Here is a 21844-nt window from a genome sequence, read left to right on the forward strand (position 1 = left end):
CTAGACGGACTCGAGAGTATGTATATCTCTCCCTTGGTGCCCGAACCCGATCTCGAAGGAGGATCTCTATGTGTATTTCCAAACCTTTGGATCCGGCTCTTGTTGCTCTAGTATCCGCCAGACTCTTCTCGTTCTCTGTGCATTGTAGTTCTTGATACCACTTGAACGAGTCGCGCCCCAGTTACGCCTGTTATCTATCCCCAAAAGACACGCCTGCAAACCGCAAGCCTTGCCCATTCCTATTGCTGGTATCAAGGCCTTTCGCCGTCAATCAGCCCAGAGTCTGACCACTCAACATTAGCAATCAGAAGACCAAGAAGCGGTCGCGTTGTATCACGGTCACACCCAGAGCCATGGCCTTGACATACAAGCAATCACAGCTCGTCAAGAGCACGATTCCCGCTCTCCGCGAGCATGGCGAGACCATCACATCCATCTTTTATGCCAACATGCTCCGTGCCCACCCGGAGCTTCACGACCACTTCAACAAGGTCAACCAGGCCAACGGCCGCCAGCCTCGTGCCCTGACGGGCGTCATCCTCGCCTTTGCCGCCAACCTCAACCACATCAGCGAGCTCATCCCCAAGCTCGAGCGCATGTGCAACAAGCACTGCTCCCTCGGCATCCAACCCGAACACTACGACATTGTCGGCAAGTACCTCATCCAGGCCTTCGGCCAGGTCCTCGGCCCGGCCATGACCCCCGAGATCCGCGAGGCCTGGACAAAGGCCTACTGGCTCCTCGCCAAGATGCTCATCGGCCGCGAGGCCCAGATGTACCGCGAGTTCAACGAAGACAAGTGGTCCGGGTGGCGCAAGTTCCGCATCGAGCGCAAGGTCGCCGAGACGGACGACATCTTCTCCTTCTACTTGGTCCCCGTCGACGGCAAGCGGCTGCCCGACTTCTACCCGGGCCAGTACACCTCCATCCGCACCACGATCCCTTCCCTGGGCCACCTGCAGTCACGGCAGTACTCGCTCAGCGACGCGCCACGGCCCGACTACTACCGCATCACCGTCAAGCGCGACCGCGGCGTCAAGGTCGGCAAGGGCAGCGCCGTCTTCAACCTCAACCCGGGCGTCCTCTCCAACCACCTCATCGACGACAAGAGGCCCGGGGACATCGTCGAGCTGACGCACCCGACCGGCGACTTCTTCTTCGACACCCACGCCGCCGGCACGCTCCCCGTCGTCCTCATCTCCGCCGGCGTCGGCGTCACCCCGCTCATGTCCATCTGCAACACCGTCGTCGAGCGCCAGGCCGTCCGCCCCATCTCCTGGGTGCACTGCTCGGCCCGCGCCGCCCCCTTCGAGGAGCACATCCGCAAGATCGCCTACAGCCGCGCGAGCTTCACCACCAGATTCTTCCGCTCGCAGATTGCTGATGTGGAGGACGACGACTCGCTCTCCTCGTCGAGCGACTTTGGCCTCCGCATGGACCTCACCCGCATCGACCCTGCCGAGCTCTACCTCGGCCACGGCGGCGCCGAGTACTACATTTGCGGGCCCGAGATCTTCATGGCCGAAATGTCCCAGTACCTCTTAAACCAGGGCGTCGACCCAGCGAGGGTCAAGTTTGAAAGGTTTTCTACTGGAGACCTAGCAGCACAGACATGATGCCCTCCCTGGGTAGAGCGCAAGGGGCGGTTCAAGTCTTGACGACATTGGTATGGGCGAGTGTTTTACTCAGATCAGGGTTAAGGTTACTCGAGGATATGATGGCCATTGTTGGCATATACAAAAAGGGTCTACGGAGTTATTAGGATGGCACCGTATCAGAAGGGCTTGAGGAGTTATTTGGGTGTGTATCGAATGCAATGACCTCGACGTCTCGGTTCAGGCGCAATTGTTTGCCTCACAAGCAGTGAGTTGGTCGTTGACATCCAAGACAACATTGACATGTAGCGAGGATCATGCGACGGAAATAACGGATTTATGCCGTGATGTGCTCCGTTCGTGCTTGCCGTCCACCTTGGAATTCCACAATCCGGGAACCTCCAGCAAGGAAAAGCCAAAAAGACCCAGAGTCATAAATTATGGACGATTCATTCGGTGGGTTTGATTATCCCGCAGCTGAGGGTGACAGTAGCAGCCGCCGGGGGAACGCGGGGAAACGGAGCGGAAGCGGTGGGGGGGGGGGGCCGGCGGAAAGGGGCTTCGGGAATCTGGCCGGCCGCGCCGTTCGGCGCCAGTGCTGTAACCATAGCACCAAAGTGCCTAGTCACTTCCCAACTTGCCAAGCAACCTCGCCCGTCAAAGGCTCGAATCTGTCCTCAGAAGCTCCCACCGGCCAAAAACGGCTTCGAACTTCGTTTGCCAAAGTTATCATCAACGAAAATGCTTCCTTTTCTCCATATCGGCGATTCCTTCACGGTGAGCCTCCTACATATCGTACGACCAATGCCAGGCATCATGCAACCATCTGACTCGCCACCACTCTCTCCGATCCCCCGGGACTCCCTATGGGGCACCTAAACCGGGGGCCCTACAGGTACGTTGTCGGGGTTCTGCGTGGGCTTGACCTGCGCTGCAACCCAGGTCTTGCACGCATTACATCCACGCCCACGAGCCATCATTGTCGATATTCCAAATAACCAGAGCCCACCGTTCGGCGGTGAAGCTCATCCAAAAGTTCTTAGTGACCGTTGTTAGACTCCGGATGCAATCCCACAGTCTGTCTGGGCCCGTTGTCTGCCAAGGAACTCTCATGCTCACGCTGGCAAAGGGGACACCCAGGAGTCAGCTCTGGTTGTTGCCAGGTGTCGATTAACATCCACTTAAAATCTTGATCATAACAGCACCATCGCATTGGAGACTGCACGCTTCATTTGAGTCGAATTTGTGGTCTCTTTATAAAACAAGTACTGTTGAAGAGGAAGACAGACAAAACTTTCCGTCCTCGTTCCAGACTCGAAGAATTGTCAATCACGCACAAATGGTTAGCATCATTACACGTTTTGTCCACTCACCTCTGCAGAGGATTGGGCAGTGAGTTAAGGGACCGAAACAGCTGCCTCTTTGTACAGGCGGAGAAGTCAAGTAGTAACAGGGAGCGAGCGAGACCCAATGCACCAAATGAGATGTCGCTTAAGCGGTAATAGTCTGCGCTGCGTGTTAGGTCTTGTGACGAAGTCGTTGCTTGCTTGCCCGTCTTGTCTCCTGCTGTCACAACTTGTATCATCATCACACGGCCTACGTTTCAAGGATCATTTCGGGGGGGTTTTATATCATATTGTCAATAACAGTAGAACGGTTCAAAAGGTAATTGCTTAATAACTTGGCTTGCGAGGACTTACGAGTTGAGGACAATTGGGCTCTAACGGTCTTGAATGGAACGAAAGGAATGCGATTTCTCTAGTTGCTCTCAATACTACAGCTATGCGTCTCTAAGCAAGGGGCCCTTCTTTACCGGCTCTATCCTCTCAAACGATTCGGGATCAGGTAGATGATCAGGACACCACCTCTCCATTCCGTATCGCAACCAATGCGCGTATGTCCCTTCGATGTTGTCGCTCCCCTCATGCTTCCTCCATGAGCTTCCCAGCGTCTCACCGAGAACCTGGACAATCAAGCCATGGGCCAGTTTGAAACCAAAGCTTCTCGTAAAACAATCCTCCACGATCGTCCTAGCTAGCTTCTGGTCCTCCGACTCCAACGTTCCGGGCTCAGGCACCTTTTGACTCATAAGCTCAAAGGCTCTGACACCGTTCCACTTCGTATACTCGTTGATGAGCTGACTGCCAACCATGTATTCCGGCGCGAAGATCTTTTCCGCAACGTACGCCGGTCCGTCCCAACCTGTTTCTTCGTCCACGATGCTCATCACCATTGTGATCACCTGCCCTTGGATGATGTAGTCCGTCAATCGTTGACTTAGTCCTTCGTGCCCTGCCTTAGTGAGAGATTGTCCCATCATTGGGATGCCTCTTAAAAGCGGATGCAAGTGCAGGCCCTCTGTGTTCGTCTTTCCCTTCCAGAGTTCGATGAAAAGTTCGTGGCATGCTTGCCAGAAGATGTTACCGGGGAGGCTTCCGATGAAGTAATTCATCAAACTGTAGCTCCGTCCACCTTCGGCGTTGTAGGATAGAACCTCATAAGGGCTGTCCGGATTGGCGATGGTTTCGTTCCACAGCCGATCGAGGTCGCCGATCTGCATGTATCCCACGTCCGTATACACACCGCCGTATTTCACGAGCAACGGGAACCGTACGAGGTCGGAGTAGTGTTGTTTCGCAAACTCGCCGTCCAAAGTCCCTTCCGTGAAAGCCAGAGGCACGACACTCGGATCTTGCACGTCGATCCAGTTTCCAATGTAACTCCGTGACTGCGGCTCGAGATCGACGACTCGCACCGTCCAACCCTGGGGAGAAAAGCGGCGGTGCCAAGTGCGAACGTTACGCTTGGCGTATGGATGCAAGTTGTCGTATCCGGAATTCCAGAAGAACCATAGGTTTTTCGCAGATGTGACCGGCGATGGGTTCCTAATGGCGTTATCAACCTGGTCGTCTGCACGCTGGTCCAGGCGATCGAGGGGAATGGGATGAAGGCCTGTGGGGATCGGGTAAAGGGACGGAGAAGCCGAGGACGCTCCGTTGGTGAGATTTGTTGCGGTCATGGTTATCGAAGGGGCTGCAGTCTCGTTATTGCCAACGAGAGTACGCAGCAGTATTGCGCTATCTGGGGCAAGAATGGCGGGATGGTAAGACGAGACTGTGGCCAGTAGTAGTAATGAGATCGACAGTTGTATGCTGAAATTTCTCGATGGCGTTAAGCGCTTTTGTTGTTCGCTGTTTCTTAATGTAGCGAACAAGATGGAAATGCTGGCGTGGGCGTGGTATTTCTAGTCCAAGACTTGATCCTGAATTCGCAGCCGTCAATCAGATTCCCCGTATTCCTGCATTAGCTCCGATGAATCATCGTGATTCACGTTCAGCACGCACGCAACACCCCCACTCCGGACCCTAGTAGCGGCGAAATGCATGATCCTGCAGTGACCGGGGAAGGTACCGAGAGGATTTGCAAGGCACCAAGGGCCTTCTCCTTAGTATTTGGCATTTCGAAAGCCTTAAAATCCTGTTTGCTTGGAAACATCGAGTACCTTACATTCAGTGGCGCAGGGCTAGAAATCTCATGAGCTAAATTCAGCACCCGTGCGTGGCTGACGCCGCCAATTAAGTTTCTTATCAATTCAGGCCCCAAGTTGTGTTCGAAGTCACGACGGCTATTGCAGTCAAATATCCATTTATTGTTTCGCACTTTCGAAACCTTATCGCATGTTTGGCTTCCCTGATAGTTGGCAGATCCGGAGAATCAAACACCAAATTTTATTAAATTGAATTCAGTGGTAATCCGCCAGATGGTGAGGGGTCTGGTCTGACCTCCTCTCCTGCAGATGACACCTGTTGCAGGGCCCATGGCTTGCCCCCTCATGACAGCTGGGACTAAAGACGAACAGAGGTCCTATTAACGATAACTGATAACGATCAAAACCAAGCCTTCTTTGTTAATAGTCCAAGTCCTGTAGTTCATCTACAGTGCTTTTCGATCTATGGATTACAATCATAGCGATCGTTTGCAGCCATGACAACAGTCTTAACAATTTAACTCCAGGTTACAGAGATTGTATCATGTGGAACTTCTCCAAAGACGCCATTGAGTGTGGCTCGACAAGGTGACGGAACTGACGTCGGTCAAAGCTCGCTCGAGGAAACGTCGCCCACCGCCAGGTTGGTTACGGTGTTTCCGACCGGTGACGAGAGCCCCGCTAACGTCACGCTTAGCAAAACCCGGCTTTGCGCAGAGAGTAGTTTTCGGGGAGCCTTTGACCCGCTTGCACGCTGAGCCCGCAGTCGTTGGTGGCATGGATGGTGTAGCCTGCACGGGTGTTGGGATCGTAGATAGAGGCGAAATAGTTGAAGGGAATGCAGCCGGTGCCAACCGCAACACTGTTGAAGTTGAGCAGCTCAACCTTGCAACCGGTGGCGGCAGCAGCAAAGCCGGCGTAAGAGGCCAAGAGGCAGATGGCGGCGGTGAACTTCATGACTGAGGCCGTGTTAATTCAATTTCCAGACTTTATCGGAAGGAATTCTTCGAACTTTTTATGCTACCAAGGTATGTTTTTGAGGATTTGGAAGTTGGCGATGAAATTTTCCATCACCTGCAGTCTTGAGTCTCTATATATACGTTATGCCATGGAGGCTTCGAGTCATTCTAGTCTTGTGGATGTACTTTTGCAAAGGAGGGGCCCGACCTTCCGCTCGGGGGCCGGGGCATTGCTAAGACACACCATACCCGCTGGTGTGATAGCTCGTAATCTCAAGTACCAATGTCTAGGGTAGAAGAGGGGTGAAATGCGTCAGCTATCATCCGTTAGGGAAAGGGAAGTTGGGCATCTGTATGACCACTTGTCTCCGCGGTATATGATGTTGTGCCAGGTCTCGCGAACCGTTCTCTCCATGCTCTGAGCTAACTGAGATGATGATGATGGGAGAAACCAACACAAACCCCGTGATCACAGTGGCTACATGGGAAAGGAGGTAGACTGAAATGAAATGGGTTGATTAGTAATAGAAAGGGTGGAGGAAACTATTGATGCGGTCAAGCTTGACCTTTAAGAAGTCGGTGAATAAAGTAGAGTAATAAACTAGAGCACCCCTGTAAACTCAAATTGAATTAGAGTCTCCATATAGAGTCCCAATCGGTTGAAGCGGCGTTTATTCACTGACTCGAGGAAATCGGGTTCGCTATCAGAATCCGCCGCCAGAGGGCCATCCCACCGCTTAGATTGTTGTTTACGAAATCGATTCTGTAAAATTTGAGGCTAGCTTGAAGCAGACTCAAACTGCTTTTCGTTCTTGGGAGGAGACGGCGACAGAGTACGGCCCATGAACACAGGATGGCAAAGTTCAGTGGCTTCTAGCTTACCCGAGATCCCGAAACTTTACGGAATATAAACTTTCTTTTAAAGCCAGTCACTACAGACTAATATTCTTTATCGTGAGGATTGAATAGAAGCTGGTACCGCACAGGAGGGGATCAGATAAGTCAAATTCGTGCAATATGATGGTGTGTCGTCTAGGCATTCGATCTTGGCTATGGGGGGTGCGAATTTCATCTGGTGATTGAGCCTCTTTTTCAAATCGGTCAACTCCAATACTTCAGCCACAATTTTCTAACAGGGAAGTTAAAATATTTTTTACGCACAGAGTAATCATTGATTTTTTGCCAGATGAAAGGAACTAATTTAATCTACTAGGCTGACTAAGGACGCGAAATATCGAATGCCCACTTTGTCGTGGTGCTCTCTGATAAGTTGCCGAAATCTGTCTACGCGTACTATCTTCGACATCAAGAGCTATGCTATAATTTCAAACCAGAGTGTGGCCACGACTGAGGTATATAGGATATGGTTCTGAACGGATCGAAAAGGAAGATCTGATTTGGTTGCTTGGAAGGTATTGTGTAGCTGAGGGCTGATTGGTCTGGATCATAGATTTCTCAGATTGCAGGTATGGGGAAGCCTGCATCTCAAGGATCAATGCCTCTATGGTTGGGAGTTCTTGACCTTGGTGGTATAGACCTTCACAGCGAAGCTATTTCCAATAGATCATACTAATCCTATAATACTAGGTGGTCTCGAACAAACTACCTTACTGACTTAAGAGCATAAGAATAGGGCATAGTGCTAGTATTGGGACATTTACTGCTGGAAGGGCGGTTAGGCATCATGCGACTGATCTTTAAATCTTGATCCAATTGGTTCTACGTTAGTTAGATCAACGTTCTTAGCAAATAAGACCAACCCCCCCCGCCAATTCTATGAACTATATGTGTTTCGTGAGCAGTTTCACCCCCCTGTCTCTTTAAAATCCCAAGTTTCAATGGTGTTCTCAAGCTGTGAAAACTTCAAGTCCCGTCCCCTTCTAAGACTTCTTGTTCTCGGACGCAGCTGACCATGAGGAGTGTAAGCTTGCCATGTCGAGCCTGACCGTTTATCACCTGAACGATAATTCAAAAGTCTTTACAAGGCTTCCAGGAAAATCCCCTCTAGTCGAGTACCTTCAGTGTCCGCAACCTCAGTGTACACTCGGGGACTGTGATGGGGGTGATAAGGGTACGGCCTTGAATGTAGTTGAAAGATTAGTATCAAAAGGTCTTGAAGCGGCGACTATAACGCTGGCCCAGAGACAACAAGGAACGAAAATGCATACCCGTATTCTGGGGTAAATGTAATTTGGTAGTCGGCGCCGCGAGTGGCGCTGTGCTGGATGACTTTGGTCCAGAATCTCTCGAAGAATTCCCGCTCGGGGGTGTAGATTGGGTCCGACGGATCGGCGCACTGAGAACCCTGGGTCGTGCCGATCCGAGCGTGAACATGATAAACCTAGATCCTATGCATGAGTATTTCCGGCGTCCGAAGAGGCAGAAGCAGAAGCGGCTTACATGAGGGACGACCTTCTCGAGAATTTCTTGGTCTTCTTGTGACTCATCTAGGAGTCTCTCAGAGACAACGACCCAGTGAGATATGTCGGCGGTGATTCGGAGACTACAAACTACCATTGATATCTCCTCTCGTGATAGGTTGGGCTGTGATGGGGCTCAATCACTTACTTCGGTACTTTCTCCAGGATGTGTTTCGTCGCGTAAGGGGTGAATAGTGACCGATTTCGATGCGTCTCATGCGTTACTCTGCCAGCAAAGCCCAGCTCCTCGTCAATCTTGAAAGTACCCCGGTAGAAATCGACAGACTGGTCAAGGGTCCAAACATCGCTATGCCCCAAGCGTTGTTAGTCACACCCACGTTCAATCTCGAATGTGCTGGGCCAACGTACCTCCCCGACTGAGCATTGACCTTCACCGGCTTAAGAATTTGTGCGCGCTCAAGGGACTTGCGGTAGAAGTCAAGATGATCTTTGGGTGTCAGGCCTGGTGGTCTGGGGCCGGTGTATCCTTGCCAAGATGACATAATTCTAAGAAACGTCAGCTTTGGCAGGAGGTGGCCTGTAGCTCTTTAGATCGCTCGTTCTAAGGTCAGACATACTGCGCAATAAGCTGAAAGCCAAACTGGTCGAGAATTCGTCTGAGCTCGGGCAGCTCGTGAGTCGGAATCGCACTGTAGTCTATCTCAACTCCGGCTGTCGTCCGTATCGCACGGTGCCCGTTAGCCTCAGCTCGAGTTCTTACACCATCTCATAAGGAATTACTGTAGCCCTTTGCCTTCAGGTCAGGGAAAATGGCAATCCAGTTGGCGAACTGGTCCCCAGCCGGGATCCCCCACAGCGTACGAAAGCGAGCAATAGTCGGCATGGTATCAGGTTCGGGAATCAAAGGGTCAAGGTAAATGTCAGGTGAGAAGGCATCAGATGAAAACTGGGAAAATCGAGCCCCCAGAGTTCAACAGTGGGATGTCCACAGGAACGGCTCATTTAAAGCTATTCTGCTTCGTAGATCCTCGAAAACCTTCCCCCGTCTTCAGCAAGATCTCGCCCTAGTCCCATGGCACAAGAGGCATGCCAAAGCTCTCTTGTCCCAAGCCAGCCAATCACATAAGCTCGATTGGTCGAAAGGGGCATGTGGAAGCCGAAAGTTGATCGAGCGCATCCGAGCTTACCTAGAAGTGAACCAAGAACGAGTGCGGGAAGCTGTCGGGTTTCTGTCCAGAATGGATGAGCTCGGCGAAATCTTCCTTTATTTGTCAAAAAAGCCGAGAGATTTGCCTACCGAGCAAGTAGGACAGCTGTGGAACGTCAAAGAACAACGCAATGGCATCATCTTAGCCAATAGACAATCCGCGGGTTTCGATGCCCCACCATGTCTGTAAAGAGTAATTTTCTCCTCGGGGTCCGGGGAGCTTACGGAGAGGTTGGAGTCAACTGTTTCCCCGCAACTTGCTTCTAGATCTTGTCTTCAGACCATGTCAAGCCAGCGTTCATTTCCATTAAATCGAGAAAATGCCAGATCACCTATAGATACTACAGGTTACCTGTCCGATTCAACTACGGATGCATCCTTAGGGAGACAATAAAAAATCGGTCTTTTTTTGTATTGCCTACTTCAGACTTGGCGGTGTATCAGTTGCTTTTGCAAGCATCGGCTGCCAATCTCACTAACAAAGGGTGAGGGGCAGATGTCTGAAAAGCATACAAAATACAATTTAGAATAAAGAAAAGTGTAAACAATACTTACCGGATTTCGTTCTATGGAGTAAGGGTTTCCATGCTGAACTGGCTTAGCAACGCTGTTACAAGCCTGTTAGTAACCACATTAGGCGTTGTTAACATAAAGTATGGGTAGTATTAAAGACAGGGACCTTTAGGTCTATATACTCTTTTATTACAAAACTGCCGTCATCGTTTTCATTTTCTTCTTGATTTAGTTGTCGGCTTAACTTACACCACTAAGTAAGGTATACATTAGCTTAGTGGCGTAGGAACAAGTAGACTAAGATTGTAAAGGTTACTGAACTACTTAAGTTAACATACCTATATCTAGCCCCCCCCCTACATCTAGCCCCCCTAAAAATAAGGTTATTCCTAGCATACCTATTAACTGTAATTATTTATTAGCCCTATTTAGATGCAACAATAATACAGCTTTTAGCTTTACTAGGGTATTTAGAGTTGCTAGATTTAGCTGTTATATCCTCTTTATTACTAGCTTTAACCTGCGCCTTCTGCACATCTAAAATAGTAGCAAACTTAGTATTAGGATCTAGCTAGACTACCTTCCTTTTTCTTACTGCAGTGTTAGCTACTTAGGCCTGCAGAAGCTTTAGCTTATGCTAGGTAGTTGCTAGCTTATTATTATAGTTAGCTTTCTATAGTAGTATCTATTAGTAAAAGCTAAGGTAATAATGCTATTAAATAGTGCTATAAGTTGTACTAAAAGGATTAGGTCTTTAGAGGATATAGTAATTAGTTATATACTTAATAAGGGGCTTATAACATTAGTTACTAGTAAAGGGTGCTAAGAGTATCTAAGGGGATAATTATAAAGTTAATTGCTAAAGAGCTATAGAAGTCTATCCTTAAGTTTATTTAAGTCTATCTTATATATAAGTTTTATATGCTTATTGCTAAGGTTTTAGCTTACACCTAATTACTAGTAATTTAGGTATTATATAAAGTAATTACTTAAAGTAAGGTATATAAGTACTTATATTATAATTAATTATGCTTATATATAATTAGTTGCTTACTTCTTTATCTCTATATAACCTTATACTATAGTTCTTTTGCACTAGAGAAGTATACCTTAGTTTCTTATATTTATAGCATATAACTTATTTATAACTACTAAGTACCTTATAGAGGTATCCCTTAGTCTTATTATATTTAATAGGTTATAATATTAAGTCTTTTCTCTAAAGGTTTAGTTTTTAAACTACATAAGTAGGTTAGGTCCCCTACAATTTAAGCTAAAATAGTATTAAGTATTCTTTTTTTATACTAATAAAATGTTGCATAGCAATTTTTATACTAAGGGCTTTTTTATATAATATTATTTAAAGCTTATGCTTAAAATTAAGAAGTTTAGTTTTAAAGTTATACTTTATTTATATTATTAGTTAGCTAGTTATTACTATAAGATACTAGTTAGTAAATTAAAATATTTTAAGTGCATTTATTATAGTTATTTTTATAATGTGTTAGCAAATGCAATTTATAAATATAAGTATTCCTCTTATTTTATTTTTTTAGAGGTATTAATTTATTTATAATAGTAGATTATCTTTTAAATAAATTTAATTATCTTAAGCATAAAAAGAAATTAAAAGAACTAATTCTTTAATAAAATGTAGATTTACTGCATTAAGCTTAAGCTAAAATAGATAAGTTGCTTATAAAGCTAAAGCGTATTTATAAAGTAAAGCAAATAGTGTTTAAAAAGGGTTAAAAGATCTTAGATAGTAATTCTATAGATTTTACTGCATTCTCTTTTAAGTTAGTTATAGCTAAAGAAGTATAAGCTAGTAGCGCCTTTAAGGTTATTAACTAAAAGGTAGTATTTAAGGATCTAAAGCTAGCTAACTTTAATTTTAGTACTCCTTTAGTAGTACTTAAGAGTATTAAAGGTTTTTAACTAATTCTTATAAGTTATCTTTATATTTATAGCCTTTCTATTTAATAAAATATTTATTATAACTATCTTTATTTTTATAGTTAATAATTTATTTAACTTTATATTTTAGTTTATTAGGTTTTATAATAATGTAGTTTTTAGTATAAGATTTATATAGTATAAGTTTAAGAAGTATAATATAAAAAACTAAGTAGATTTTTATTATATTAAGTAGCTTAAGTTTGTAGTTAACTATTAAAACCTTTTAGATAATTTTAAAAGGTAAAGTTTGCAACGGCTTGCCTGCCTTCGGAAATGGCGGTCCTGGCATTGCCTTTTGCGGTACTTGCCACATCGGGTAATTCTCGGCCATAGTACTCCTCGCTGTTTTAACCCGCCCATAAAATGGCGTCTGCCCCGCCCCAGGCTTAGATGTACCTCGAAGTTCCTTTGGCACCTCGTCTTTGTCCTGCCTGCTGCGCCGCGTCATTCTTTTCTGCTGTTGGCAACGTCCTCGACACCCGCTTCTGCCACGATGTTTTCCCTACCTCGGCCTGCCTTCATTTCATCACAACAAGAACGAAGCAGAGCCTCTGCCGACGCCAACTCAAACTGATGACAAAATGATACGCATACGTCCTCGCCGTGGCCTGCATCCGCTGTACCAAACCTCGGACCAACGCACCCCCCTGCTGGGTAAGGCTTCAACGTTTTCCTGCTGCGGCAACAGTGTTGGCTAACTTCGTGTGTATTACTAGATATGGCAATTCCACCTCCTCTCCGCCCGCCTCCCTACGCCTCGCCACTTCCGTTACTCGTCGATGTCGAGACTTTGCGAATGTCTAGGCGAAACGCGCTACGGCTCCATTCTCGATGGTCCCCTTTCCCACCCGGTCGTGTCGACCTCGGCTTACTGTTACAGCGGAAAATTGCCTGTTCTAGTAATTTGACGGCTTGAAAGAGATGGTGGAATGGGTCGCGGGATTACACAGCGAGTCAGCGACGGTCCTACGCGCGGTGTCAATCATCTCGATGCAGGCGCCCAGGAATGAAGATCATGGTCCAGGGTTTTGCTTAGACTACCGGAAGAGGCAAAATCTTGCCTACGAAATTACTATGTCTGGTAATTTCCAAGCCCTCAACCTTGGGTCAGCAATCCGCAAGGATCGATAACACGTCGCATGACACAGAGCAGGGTCTGCCGCGCTGGTCTCTTTCACTCCGGCGTTACAGTCAGGGGCTACGATTACACGCTAGCGAATTGCCTCAATGGGCAATTCACGTCTTGTCTGAACCCTAGACATGGGCTCTGCCTGTTTCTGGCCTGGACTGAGGTAACATCAACGATGCTGGCCTCGCATATACGAGATGTAGCGCATGGCCAGGCTGTACGCGTATCACGGTCTCGAACGACGTTCCGGGGCTCATCATCCTTGAGATAGCAAGTTCCTCCAGGAGGGATAGCTCTTGCGAGGCTCGTGAAGAAACCCTCCACCCGAGAACCAACTTGTGTCGGCATCCCCGAACCATCAGCCAAGGGGCAGCTTGTGTAAAACGCCGCAACCAAATACGTAGGTTGCCACGACACCGAGCGGCCAGAAATACAAAGCTAGCAACTTCCCCTCTCGCCGACCAAATTCCCCTTTCGGGACGACTTACACCATGGGAGGTGCTGTCGGCTCTTGGACCTCAATGACAGTACGCGGGTCTGCCTAGACCTGGCGTTAGCCAAGGATGAAAGGAATCTAGGGTGCGTCGGATATCAGCTAAGCCGACTTTCTGAGTTAACAAAATTACCTATTCAGGCAATTCACGTCCTGGCCTTCCTGGACATTTGGCCCCCCCTGGTATGACTTTTCGACCAGGTAACGCCGACATTGATTACCTTGCCTATACGAGACGGGGAACACCGGATAGCTCGAACTCAGCTCGAGGCACCGGCGCATTATTCCCGAGGCAATCAAAAGTTCCGCCAAATTCTTGCCTCATGTGGTATGGCTTGCGAGGTCGCATCGCTGATGGCCTCATTCTCATCCATGCTCAGGGGGCGGCTTAGTTGTGCCGGCTGAAAGGTCGACCGGGCTCGATAGAGTGTCAGGCTCAACTGGACAGGCCCTACTCGGTGTCACAAGAACGCCGAAGTTGTACGGCAGGTGGATGGGTGCCTATCGCAGTCTGGCGACCATGGTTCATTCTCCAGGGACGGCCTGGGAGCTGAGACCGTCCAGGCCAAGTTCAAAGCTGGTGACGTGGCTCGCTAGGTCTAGACAGGGGCTCATGGCTTCGCAATGCTGCGGATATGGCCAACCATTCGCCCGGCAAGTCCGCTATCACAGCCGTTGATGGGCGAGGCGGATCGGCAATCACACACGAGAAGGCGCCCATCAGCGCGTCAGGGGCATCACCAAGGCTTGGAAGAGAATATCGCATCATCCTGAGTACCGCATGACGAATGAGTTGCATTTAGCCAGTGGGCCAAGTGATGCTGGCTACGTATTCCCCTGTAGGTGTGGAAGCAGCAGGGTCTTCTATGGGTTGATGGGCGGATGTTTTGGATGAACAGTCGTGTCCAGGAGAGGAGGGGCTCATTTCAAGACGGATAACAGAAGTATATAAAGCCCCCTTTCGCCATTACCATGTCAGCCAGCTCATGCTAGATCAGTCAAACTCGCATTTCTTCCTTTCGCCCAAGATGGTCCTCTCACAGTTCAGAGAATTGGACGTCAAGTCCATGGAACAGTTGTACGAAAAAAAAGAGCGCAAAAAGAGGCAACGCGCAGAGCAGAAACGTCGACACGAGCGCGAAGAGCAGCAGCAGCAACAGCAGCAGAAACAAGCGCAACTCCCATCAACGGCCCTTGCAACACTACTTGGACAGACCGTTGGAGTTCTGGGTGCGACAGAGGCCCAGATCACAAGCTGTATGTCAACTACATTCTAACCACATCCCGCTGACGTCAACTTACAACCAATAGGGACAAGCGCCGACCCTTTCGCTAGCACTGGCAACCTTGACTTTGATTCCGGTGAGAATATTGGAATCGCCGAAGCGTACACACAATGCGACTTCGCGTCCTTGGAGTCCACAGAACCGTCTTGTGAGATCGGTGGTATCCTATCGACAATGCCAAAGCCTACCTTTGCAGACGGTATCAACTCACATTCGCCATCTTGGATGTCTTGCGCACCCCTACCTGCTCAGCCTTCCACAGAACGAGCCTCTCATGACGAGGCAAATCCATCTTCGGCTGAGGGACTGCCATTGGCTCTTGACCTAGCCAGACGGGCAACTGGGCAACTTCGCCTGGCAAATTCTGTTATCAGCGCCATGAACGCATGTGAGTAGCCAAGATTCGCTCCAGGAAGAAACATCGGACTGACACAATCATTGCACAGCTGTAGTTGAAGTTGAAGATAGCAGCGAGAGCTGCGATAGTTGCAATGCTGATGAGACCGACGACGGCAGGGGTTCTGACGATGAAGAGACCGATGTTGAGAGCTGCCATCAAGAGATGGCAGTCCCAGGATGTGAACTTACGGAAAAAGATCTGTCGGGTAGTCCTGTACTACACGCCCTGTCACAAAGCAACCCCGCAGCGCCCAACTGCCCAGAGTGCCCATCTGTTGCTAGAAACCCATTTCTCAGCGACTCGGCAAAGACGCCAGTTGGTTCCTTGGGCGGGTTGAAAGAGCCTCAAACAGGTGATTTTTCACTCCCTACCCCAGCGTCTGATCACGCCTCCGATTCAGGGCAAGTTGGCCATATTGTTACCTGTCGGAAGAAACGGGGAGGCGAGCCAACCGAAGGCGGCAGCGAGAGCTATGAACTACGCCCGGCTAAACGAATGAGGCCTCGCAAAGTTGACAACGGGACAAAATCACCGGCTCTGCCACCCAGGACTTTACGCGCATTGCCATCTCGAGTCCCGGCAGAGAATTCAAGTAAGAGGCTGTCAAACGAAATTGAAATACAGCCTCGTCGCTCGGCCGAAACACCGGAACGGTCTGAAGCGGAGGACCCCATCGGTTTAATACCCTGTGGCAACGACAAGCTGCGCCCTGATACATCATTAATGCACGACTTGGATGATACCTCCAAAAGAAGCAGGTGCAAGGAAGCAAGGCAGGGTCGCTCGCGAAAAATATCGCCTGTTCCCTCACTTCGCCCAAACCACCTTTCTAGGAATCATGATCAGACCGAGAGGTGCGGATTGGTTCCCCCTCCGCCTATCAACACCACGGCGAACCTACCAGTAGCCACATGTCATGCTTGCGGCTTTTCTGCGAAACACCTATTACGCATGATCAACACTTTCGAGGCTCTCAATGGGGGTATCGCTAGGTTGCCTGATGGTGAAAGACGAATGGACATGCTTGAGCTATTCCTTGGGTTCATCAAAAACTATGCTACGGAGAGACTTCCACACAACGAACTAATCACGGGGGAAGACAAACCGTATAACACGACACATCAAGATCATTCAGCGGAGGTTGCTATCGGACTGTCACACGGTGATACATTCAACCAGCATGATGGCTCGGACGACAACACCGATGACAACGACAGCCAAAGCGACAGCCAAAGTGGCAATGATTGTTCTGATCATTACCCCAGCCCAGACAGGCTTGAAGAAAACGTTAAAAGGTGTAAGCGCCGCCGTTGGACGGATTGGGAAGAGGAGCGTCTGCGTGTATACATTGAAGAGGGGAAGGAGTGGTCATGGATTGCAAAAAGGCTGCATCGAAGCGAGCCAGCTGTGACTCAGCATTGGGTGATAATGGAGAGGCAAGACAAGGAGGCAGCAAAGTGATTCAGGCATATTTGCTACTAAGTTGCCAACGACTTCAGAGGACTGTCATTTGATGTCTTGCAAGACTAACATCAAACGTATTAATGGAAGGTGGTAGATAATATCCAAATTGTATGCATCACCAGTACTGAGATAATTCATACACACTCCAACAAGACTGATAAGCCATTCTGTTGTTCACTATGAAAAGGCCGATTTAGCCTCTAATAAAGATTGAAGTAGATACCTCCTGAGAAGTCGGCAACGTCCAAAGTCCTCCAGCGAGTCGAGTCCAGGCTGAAGCGAGTGAAACTTTGTGTGCGTTTGCCACTTTTAGACCTCTAGGTCCACCAGTTATTGACAGACTAAGAGCTCCCAGGTGCTTATGCCGAAGTTGGTTCGGACCTGGAAACTAGCGATGAGGATGACGCTTATAGACCCAACGACGACTGCGTCAGAGAGCAAGCCAACGCTGGCAAAATTCAGCTAGGGCCCCAGGGCTGTGAGAAAAATTCTGCAGGAGACTGTTGGCACCAGCAGGGCTCAGAGACCACGACACACGTCATCACAATCATCATCAGAACCAAGACGAAGGTCAGAGCGGGTTATGAATCGACCAAGGACAAGTGGAACTATGACTCCGCCGGTCTCTCTTGCTTCTATCGATAACGAAATAGACCCCAAAGTTTTCTTGGCGCGATATGATGACTGGCCTCTCAAGAATGTAATCCTAAAGCGCATCACAGATGGATTTTTAACGACGTTTCAACTGCAATAGGAGCAGCCGTCCACAGAACGACAACCGCATTGCTATCCCTTGATAGGTCAGACCTCGGGTTCTTCGCTGGAGAGATGAAAGTCTACGAGGCGGTCTGCTAAGTCCAGGGCCCCTTTTCAGAGCATGAGAATAGACTCTTGCTTCAACTGAAAGGACAGAACCTTTCATAGAGGGAGACCCACAGCTGTTTCTCGAGTTCCTTTCCGGGCCGGTCTCTCGGGACGCTGCAATTCCACTTTTCTACCAAGCTAAAGATGACGAGATAAAAGAGCTTGATGAGGTGCGATACAGACAATATGGGTTAGATGGATTGAGAGAATGGTAATGGACTTGGATATGTGAGGAGATATTTTAGATAGAGTGTCAAATAGATGTGTCAGATAGGGATATCACACGCACCAATTACTATCTCAGAAAAGGTTTCAGTGTCCAGAAGCTGGTTCTCTAGTCTGTGTTCCGTGAAAACCGCTGCCTTATATCCCCAATCAACTATTTGCTTTCGACTGATGATAGGATGACACGAATCTGCGAACGTACTACCGACAGCTGGAACAATCCTCCCATCCGCCATCTACAAGATGCGTTTCCTTCCAGAAGCAAAAAATCTCCTGGCTTTCAACCTTCTTCCCTTTCTTCCCCTTCTTCTTGGCCTTCTTAGGCCATGGCCACCCATCTTCTTCTATCTCCGCCGCTGGTTCGGGTTCGGGCTCGAGCCCTGGTATGGATTCCATACAAGCTTCCGGCTGAGGCTCGGTCGCACCCTCCGCTGTTGGCTCAGGCTCTGCCACGACGTCCGCCCAGGCTACCGGCTCAGGCCCGGTCGCAACCTAGCTTCGGCTCGGACGATGATGTCGATTGCGAGCGGCTCGCCGAGTAGACATCTTAAACAGTTTTAGCAAGAGGTCTTGTCTCGCTAGTCTTTTCAGACTCAATGATTGAGTAGCTGGGGTTTTCTCCTGGTTTGCTCTTCGGCTCAGCGACGGGGCTTTCAGTGCTGCTCGCTGCCGGTGAAGACCCGCCAGAACACAGATCAGAAAGAACTCTGTGCCCTAGTCTTGCCACCTCATCCGGATTTTGATCCAAGGGGTTAAAGTGGGCATGCGGCGACAGTGTTGGTAGTGGGAACTTCGGACCGGGTTGCTGCGCTGGGCTGGAGAGAGAAGCAGTATGCGGCCTGGCCTGGTCTTCGGTCATTGAGTCTCGTGTCAAAGACCAATCATTCCGCACATTGCTGATGTCAATTTCGGCAATTGGTACAGTCGTTGTGCGATGATTGACACTAGGCATTGATTGCCGAGCTTGTAGCTTGTGTGCGTCCGGTAGCGCCGGTAGCGATCTTCGATTGCGCTTGTCAATGTAAATACTTGGACTAGCCGCGATCGGGATGGACGAGTAGTGTTCGTCAGGGCGACTTTTGCTGCAATTCTGAGACTCTCGCAAAGACGGCCGGTTCTGGAGAGTGCCAGCTTCTTCTGCCAGGCTTCGAATGTTGTTCACTGGCTCAGCTCTTTGAGATATAGATCCTAACTTCTGTGAGAATGCGCTGGCTTGATCACGGTGCGCCAAAGCGGAATCAGTGCGATCAAGCATCCTTGTTCGACTAGCGTTGCGGGATTTTGGAGACGAAGGCCGAGCTGGTAATCCAGTGTACGACGTCGTCTCGCCTCGTGAATTACTGGCCTCTCCCGAACGTGACTTGCTTGAAGGACGCGTGTTTCCAATCTGAGACGTACCAGGGATCTTTTCCTTCGTTGACTGGTCATCCGTCTTCTTCGACCATGAGCTGCCAGCCGTGACTGCTGTACGAACAGAGGTTGAGGAACGCGTCCGGAGGAGAAGGGGGGGGTGTGGGGGGGGGGGGGGGGGGGGGGGGGGGAATAGTTGGCTCGTCTTTGGCGAATAGCGGGAGGTGAAAAGTCTGCGTTCTGGTTTCATCAGACTCTGCAACTGGGTTCCGTTCTTGCGACTCCAGTGGTGTCTTCAAAAGAAGGTCTGAAGGTTGCCAGACATAGCCAGCCTCCGTTGGCGAGTGGTCGTTGAAAGGAGTGATGGGCCTGACAGGCAAGTGGGTGATTGATACACTCCCACTATATATTCTCTTCTCCAGACCTTCTGGCCCCTTCCTAGGATATGTGCTCCGTGGAACACCGCTGTGGGGATATGGAGTGCTGTCTTCGGGCGGCCGCGGGTCCAATTGAGTTGAGTCACTGGAACCGAGGGAGTGAGCCGAACGGGTGGATTGATAACTGTGATGTACAGGGCTACCGGTTTGCCATGGCTGGAGGGGTGTCGATAGTGGAATGGTCAGTTTCGGTCGAATTGCCTGAGGGGTAGGGCTTGGAGCAGTTGGTGTTGAGATGTATATGCTCTCTGGCGAGCTAGCCGTATCGTCATTAGAATTTGACCCCAACGGAGTACCAGTAGGCATTTGGACCGCTGGCAACAGCTTTGTCTGGCCTAACGCTGGCAATCTCTTCGACGATTTTTGGGAAGACCCCAAGACAGAAGATGATCTTTTGGGAAGAGAAGCAGGCTGGGGCTGGGTCGAAATGGCCAAAGAAACGCCTTGTCTTGAGTCATCGTTGCGGGATGAAGCAACAGGCCCTGACGAAACAACTGGTGACAAGAAGCCGCCGAGCTGCAGCAGCTCAGAGCTCGTGGTAGGCGGCTTCTCAGACTCCGGACGATACACGAGCTTTCCATAAGGAGGATTGTCGGTGTCGATGACCAAAAGCTCCCTCTCGCCTCGCCCAAGAAGGCCGTACACCTTGACCTCGCCATCTTGAATCCCGATGACTGCACTCGTTCCAGCATAGACAGCGTCATCTTCTATACCGGTGCGGTTGCAGAAGACGATGATGATCTCCTCTTTCTTCTCCGCCCGAATCAGAGGCTCCAAACGAGTGACCCAGTAGGTCAAGGTGTCCATGTCTGGCTCATTCGGCATCCGACTGAACATGCGACCATCTTCCCGGGTCATCCATGCCATCGACAGGATGACCAAGTTAGAATCGTATTCGAGTACATGAAAAGCGAATTCGAAAGCATGCCACGGGGCTTGGAACTTGTAAGGGCTGTCGAATGTCAGTAGCGAGTACCTGTGATGTTGGAAGCTAGACTTAATTACTTCAAGTCCATGCCTGCAGTGAGAGATGGTTAGTGGCGCAGCCCAAAACAGTTCGCGGGACAACTCACAGATGCCGATAGACGTGTTCCCTAGTCCGGGAATCCAGCCCTCGTAGAATCCTTTTCCCCCCTCAAGAGCCCATGTCTCGTCGGTGTGGTAGAGAAAGCTCTTCCTATAGTTGGCGATCGTCTCACCATCTCCATTGACGATGATGGCAGAGTTGTAAAACTCCGGGCCAGTGGGCCACTTGTTGGAGACATCTACCTTTTCCGGATAGCCAACTACGACATTGCAGTTGTATTTGAGGGCAGTGGTTCGAGCCCACAACGATGTGATGCCGGAGCCTGATGGTTCGAGAAAGTGCGAGATATGTTGCAATGACTTGAAGTTGTATCCTATCAAGAATCAGTTCCGCGGAGAGGATGCGCCCGGGAAGCCACCACGTACGACACAAGGCTGCCCTCTGCGCCATGCAAGAGAGCCAAATCAAATAGCAGAACTCACCTGTAAAAGCCAGCTCAGGCAGGACAAGAATATCAAGATTGTCTGTATTCGCTTTGTTCAGACAAGAGTCAGCTCGATTGAGGTTGTTGTCTATGTCGCCCACTTGAGGAGCAAACTGGAGGCATCCTATTCTCATATTGGCGCAATGTCACACGATGGACAACATGAGACGGGAGCGAGGGAGAAGGGGAACTGGTCAAGGTCCACGAGCGGGCTAGGAGCTCATACTAATTGCACTGGCAGCAGGGCAAGGAGATGACAAGGGAGATCGGAGTCGCAAGCCTGTACCCATGCGTGGTGGTAACAGTGGGCTGTGTCCAATAGGATTGCACAATTTGCCGCCATCAAGGGGTGGTGCTGGGAGGGGTCAGTCCCTAACTAGCTGCCACGTGTACCATGCAATGTCCACTTCGTGTCGAGTCAATATTGGAACAATGCAAGTTGGATCTGTCACACCACGGGGACTTGTATAGTTCAGAAAGACTGCACTGTGTCAAAATTATCGAAGGATTTGTATAAAGAACGGAAGTCCTGCAAAAGAGCTTTGGGACAGCCCGTATAACATTATCTGTCGATGCCACTGCCG

General features: G+C 49.3%; 9 protein-coding genes across 9 annotated transcripts; 3 read left to right on the forward strand and 6 right to left on the reverse strand.

The window, feature by feature from the left end:
- Positions 1–67: 67 nt before the first annotated feature.
- CDEST_09231 (Putative oxidoreductase FAD/NAD(P)-binding, Globin-like superfamily) lies at positions 68–1892 on the forward strand. Its single transcript, XM_062925390.1, has one exon. The coding sequence runs from the start codon at positions 354–356 to the stop codon at positions 1614–1616; it is 1263 nt and encodes a 420-aa protein (XP_062781441.1). The 5' UTR covers positions 68–353; the 3' UTR covers positions 1617–1892.
- Positions 1893–3375: 1483 nt separating this feature from the next.
- CDEST_09232 (Putative afumC-like glycosyltransferase, nucleotide-diphospho-sugar transferase) lies at positions 3376–4614 on the reverse strand (the record flags this gene model as incomplete). The annotated part of the gene is made up of 1 exon (XM_062925391.1): positions 3376–4614. One exon carries the CDS (start codon positions 4612–4614, stop codon positions 3376–3378), a length of 1239 nt encoding a protein of 412 aa, XP_062781442.1.
- Positions 4615–5389: 775 nt separating this feature from the next.
- On the reverse strand, positions 5390–6162 carry CDEST_09233 (Putative toxB-like, ascomycota protein). The gene is made up of 2 exons (XM_062925392.1): positions 6095–6162; positions 5390–6041 (listed from the first exon to the last, which is right to left on the reverse strand). Exon 2 carries the CDS (start codon positions 6037–6039, stop codon positions 5776–5778), a length of 264 nt encoding a protein of 87 aa, XP_062781443.1. The 5' UTR covers positions 6040–6041; positions 6095–6162; the 3' UTR covers positions 5390–5775.
- Positions 6163–7009: 847 nt separating this feature from the next.
- On the reverse strand, positions 7010–9377 carry CDEST_09234 (Putative xylose isomerase-like, TIM barrel domain, xylose isomerase-like superfamily). Its single transcript, XM_062925393.1, has 7 exons — positions 9203–9377; positions 9040–9133; positions 8831–8968; positions 8610–8768; positions 8442–8544; positions 8210–8382; positions 7010–8119 (listed from the first exon to the last, which is right to left on the reverse strand). Exons 1-7 carry the CDS (start codon positions 9303–9305, stop codon positions 8020–8022), a joined length of 870 nt encoding a protein of 289 aa, XP_062781444.1. The 5' UTR covers positions 9306–9377; the 3' UTR covers positions 7010–8019.
- A 3127-nt stretch (positions 9378–12504) lies between these two features.
- Positions 12505–17023, forward strand: CDEST_09235 (Putative SANT/Myb domain-containing protein). Its single transcript, XM_062925394.1, has 5 exons — positions 12505–12755; positions 12818–14667; positions 14722–14980; positions 15035–15397; positions 15456–17023. The coding sequence occupies exons 3-5, from the start codon at positions 14752–14754 to the stop codon at positions 16868–16870; spliced, it is 2007 nt and encodes a 668-aa protein (XP_062781445.1). The 5' UTR covers positions 12505–12755; positions 12818–14667; positions 14722–14751; the 3' UTR covers positions 16871–17023.
- Positions 17024–17456: 433 nt separating this feature from the next.
- On the forward strand, positions 17457–17627 carry CDEST_09236 (uncharacterized protein; the record flags this gene model as incomplete). Its single annotated transcript, XM_062925395.1, has 1 exon — positions 17457–17627. One exon carries the CDS (start codon positions 17457–17459, stop codon positions 17625–17627), a length of 171 nt encoding a protein of 56 aa, XP_062781446.1.
- A 344-nt stretch (positions 17628–17971) lies between these two features.
- Positions 17972–18442, reverse strand: CDEST_09237 (uncharacterized protein). The gene has a single exon (XM_062925396.1). The coding sequence runs from the start codon at positions 18356–18358 to the stop codon at positions 18164–18166; it is 195 nt and encodes a 64-aa protein (XP_062781447.1). The 5' UTR covers positions 18359–18442; the 3' UTR covers positions 17972–18163.
- A 1-nt stretch (position 18443) lies between these two features.
- Positions 18444–19360, reverse strand: CDEST_09238 (uncharacterized protein). Its single transcript, XM_062925397.1, has one exon. The coding sequence runs from the start codon at positions 19215–19217 to the stop codon at positions 18510–18512; it is 708 nt and encodes a 235-aa protein (XP_062781448.1). The 5' UTR covers positions 19218–19360; the 3' UTR covers positions 18444–18509.
- A 1-nt stretch (position 19361) lies between these two features.
- Positions 19362–21464, reverse strand: CDEST_09239 (Putative carbon-nitrogen hydrolase, protein amidase). The gene is made up of 3 exons (XM_062925398.1): positions 21259–21464; positions 20819–21149; positions 19362–20767 (listed from the first exon to the last, which is right to left on the reverse strand). The coding sequence occupies exons 1-3, from the start codon at positions 21392–21394 to the stop codon at positions 19387–19389; spliced, it is 1848 nt and encodes a 615-aa protein (XP_062781449.1). The 5' UTR covers positions 21395–21464; the 3' UTR covers positions 19362–19386.
- Between the last annotated feature and the right edge of the window lie 380 nt (positions 21465–21844).

Source organism: Colletotrichum destructivum, chromosome 6 (assembly GCF_034447905.1).
Source record: "Colletotrichum destructivum chromosome 6, complete sequence".
Classification (NCBI taxonomy): domain Eukaryota; kingdom Fungi; phylum Ascomycota; class Sordariomycetes; order Glomerellales; family Glomerellaceae; genus Colletotrichum; species Colletotrichum destructivum.

Coding starts and splice junctions, on each gene's coding strand:
- CDEST_09231 (XM_062925390.1), top strand. CDS start 354: ATGGCCTTGACATACAAGCAATCACAGCTCGTCAAGAGCACGATTCCC.
- CDEST_09233 (XM_062925392.1), bottom strand. CDS start 6,039: ATGAAGTTCACCGCCGCCATCTGCCTCTTGGCCTCTTACGCCGGCTTT.
- CDEST_09234 (XM_062925393.1), bottom strand. CDS start 9,305: ATGCCGACTATTGCTCGCTTTCGTACGCTGTGGGGGATCCCGGCTGGG. Junction 9,134..9,202: donor CCTGAAGGCAAAGGGCTACA/GTAATTCCTTAT, acceptor TACGGACGACAG/CCGGAGTTGAGATAGACTAC. Junction 8,545..8,609: donor ATCCTGGAGAAAGTACCGAA/GTAAGTGATTGA, acceptor GGTAGTTTGTAG/TCTCCGAATCACCGCCGACA.
- CDEST_09235 (XM_062925394.1), top strand. CDS start 14,752: ATGGTCCTCTCACAGTTCAGAGAATTGGACGTCAAGTCCATGGAACAG. Junction 14,981..15,034: donor AGAGGCCCAGATCACAAGCT/GTATGTCAACTA, acceptor TACAACCAATAG/GGACAAGCGCCGACCCTTTC. Junction 15,398..15,455: donor TATCAGCGCCATGAACGCAT/GTGAGTAGCCAA, acceptor ATCATTGCACAG/CTGTAGTTGAAGTTGAAGAT.
- CDEST_09237 (XM_062925396.1), bottom strand. CDS start 18,358: ATGGAATCCATACCAGGGCTCGAGCCCGAACCCGAACCAGCGGCGGAG.
- CDEST_09238 (XM_062925397.1), bottom strand. CDS start 19,217: ATGCTTGATCGCACTGATTCCGCTTTGGCGCACCGTGATCAAGCCAGC.
- CDEST_09239 (XM_062925398.1), bottom strand. CDS start 21,394: ATGAGAATAGGATGCCTCCAGTTTGCTCCTCAAGTGGGCGACATAGAC. Junction 21,150..21,258: donor GCCTGAGCTGGCTTTTACAG/GTGAGTTCTGCT, acceptor GATTCTTGATAG/GATACAACTTCAAGTCATTG. Junction 20,768..20,818: donor ACGTCTATCGGCATCTGTGA/GTTGTCCCGCGA, acceptor CTCTCACTGCAG/GCATGGACTTGAAGTAATTA.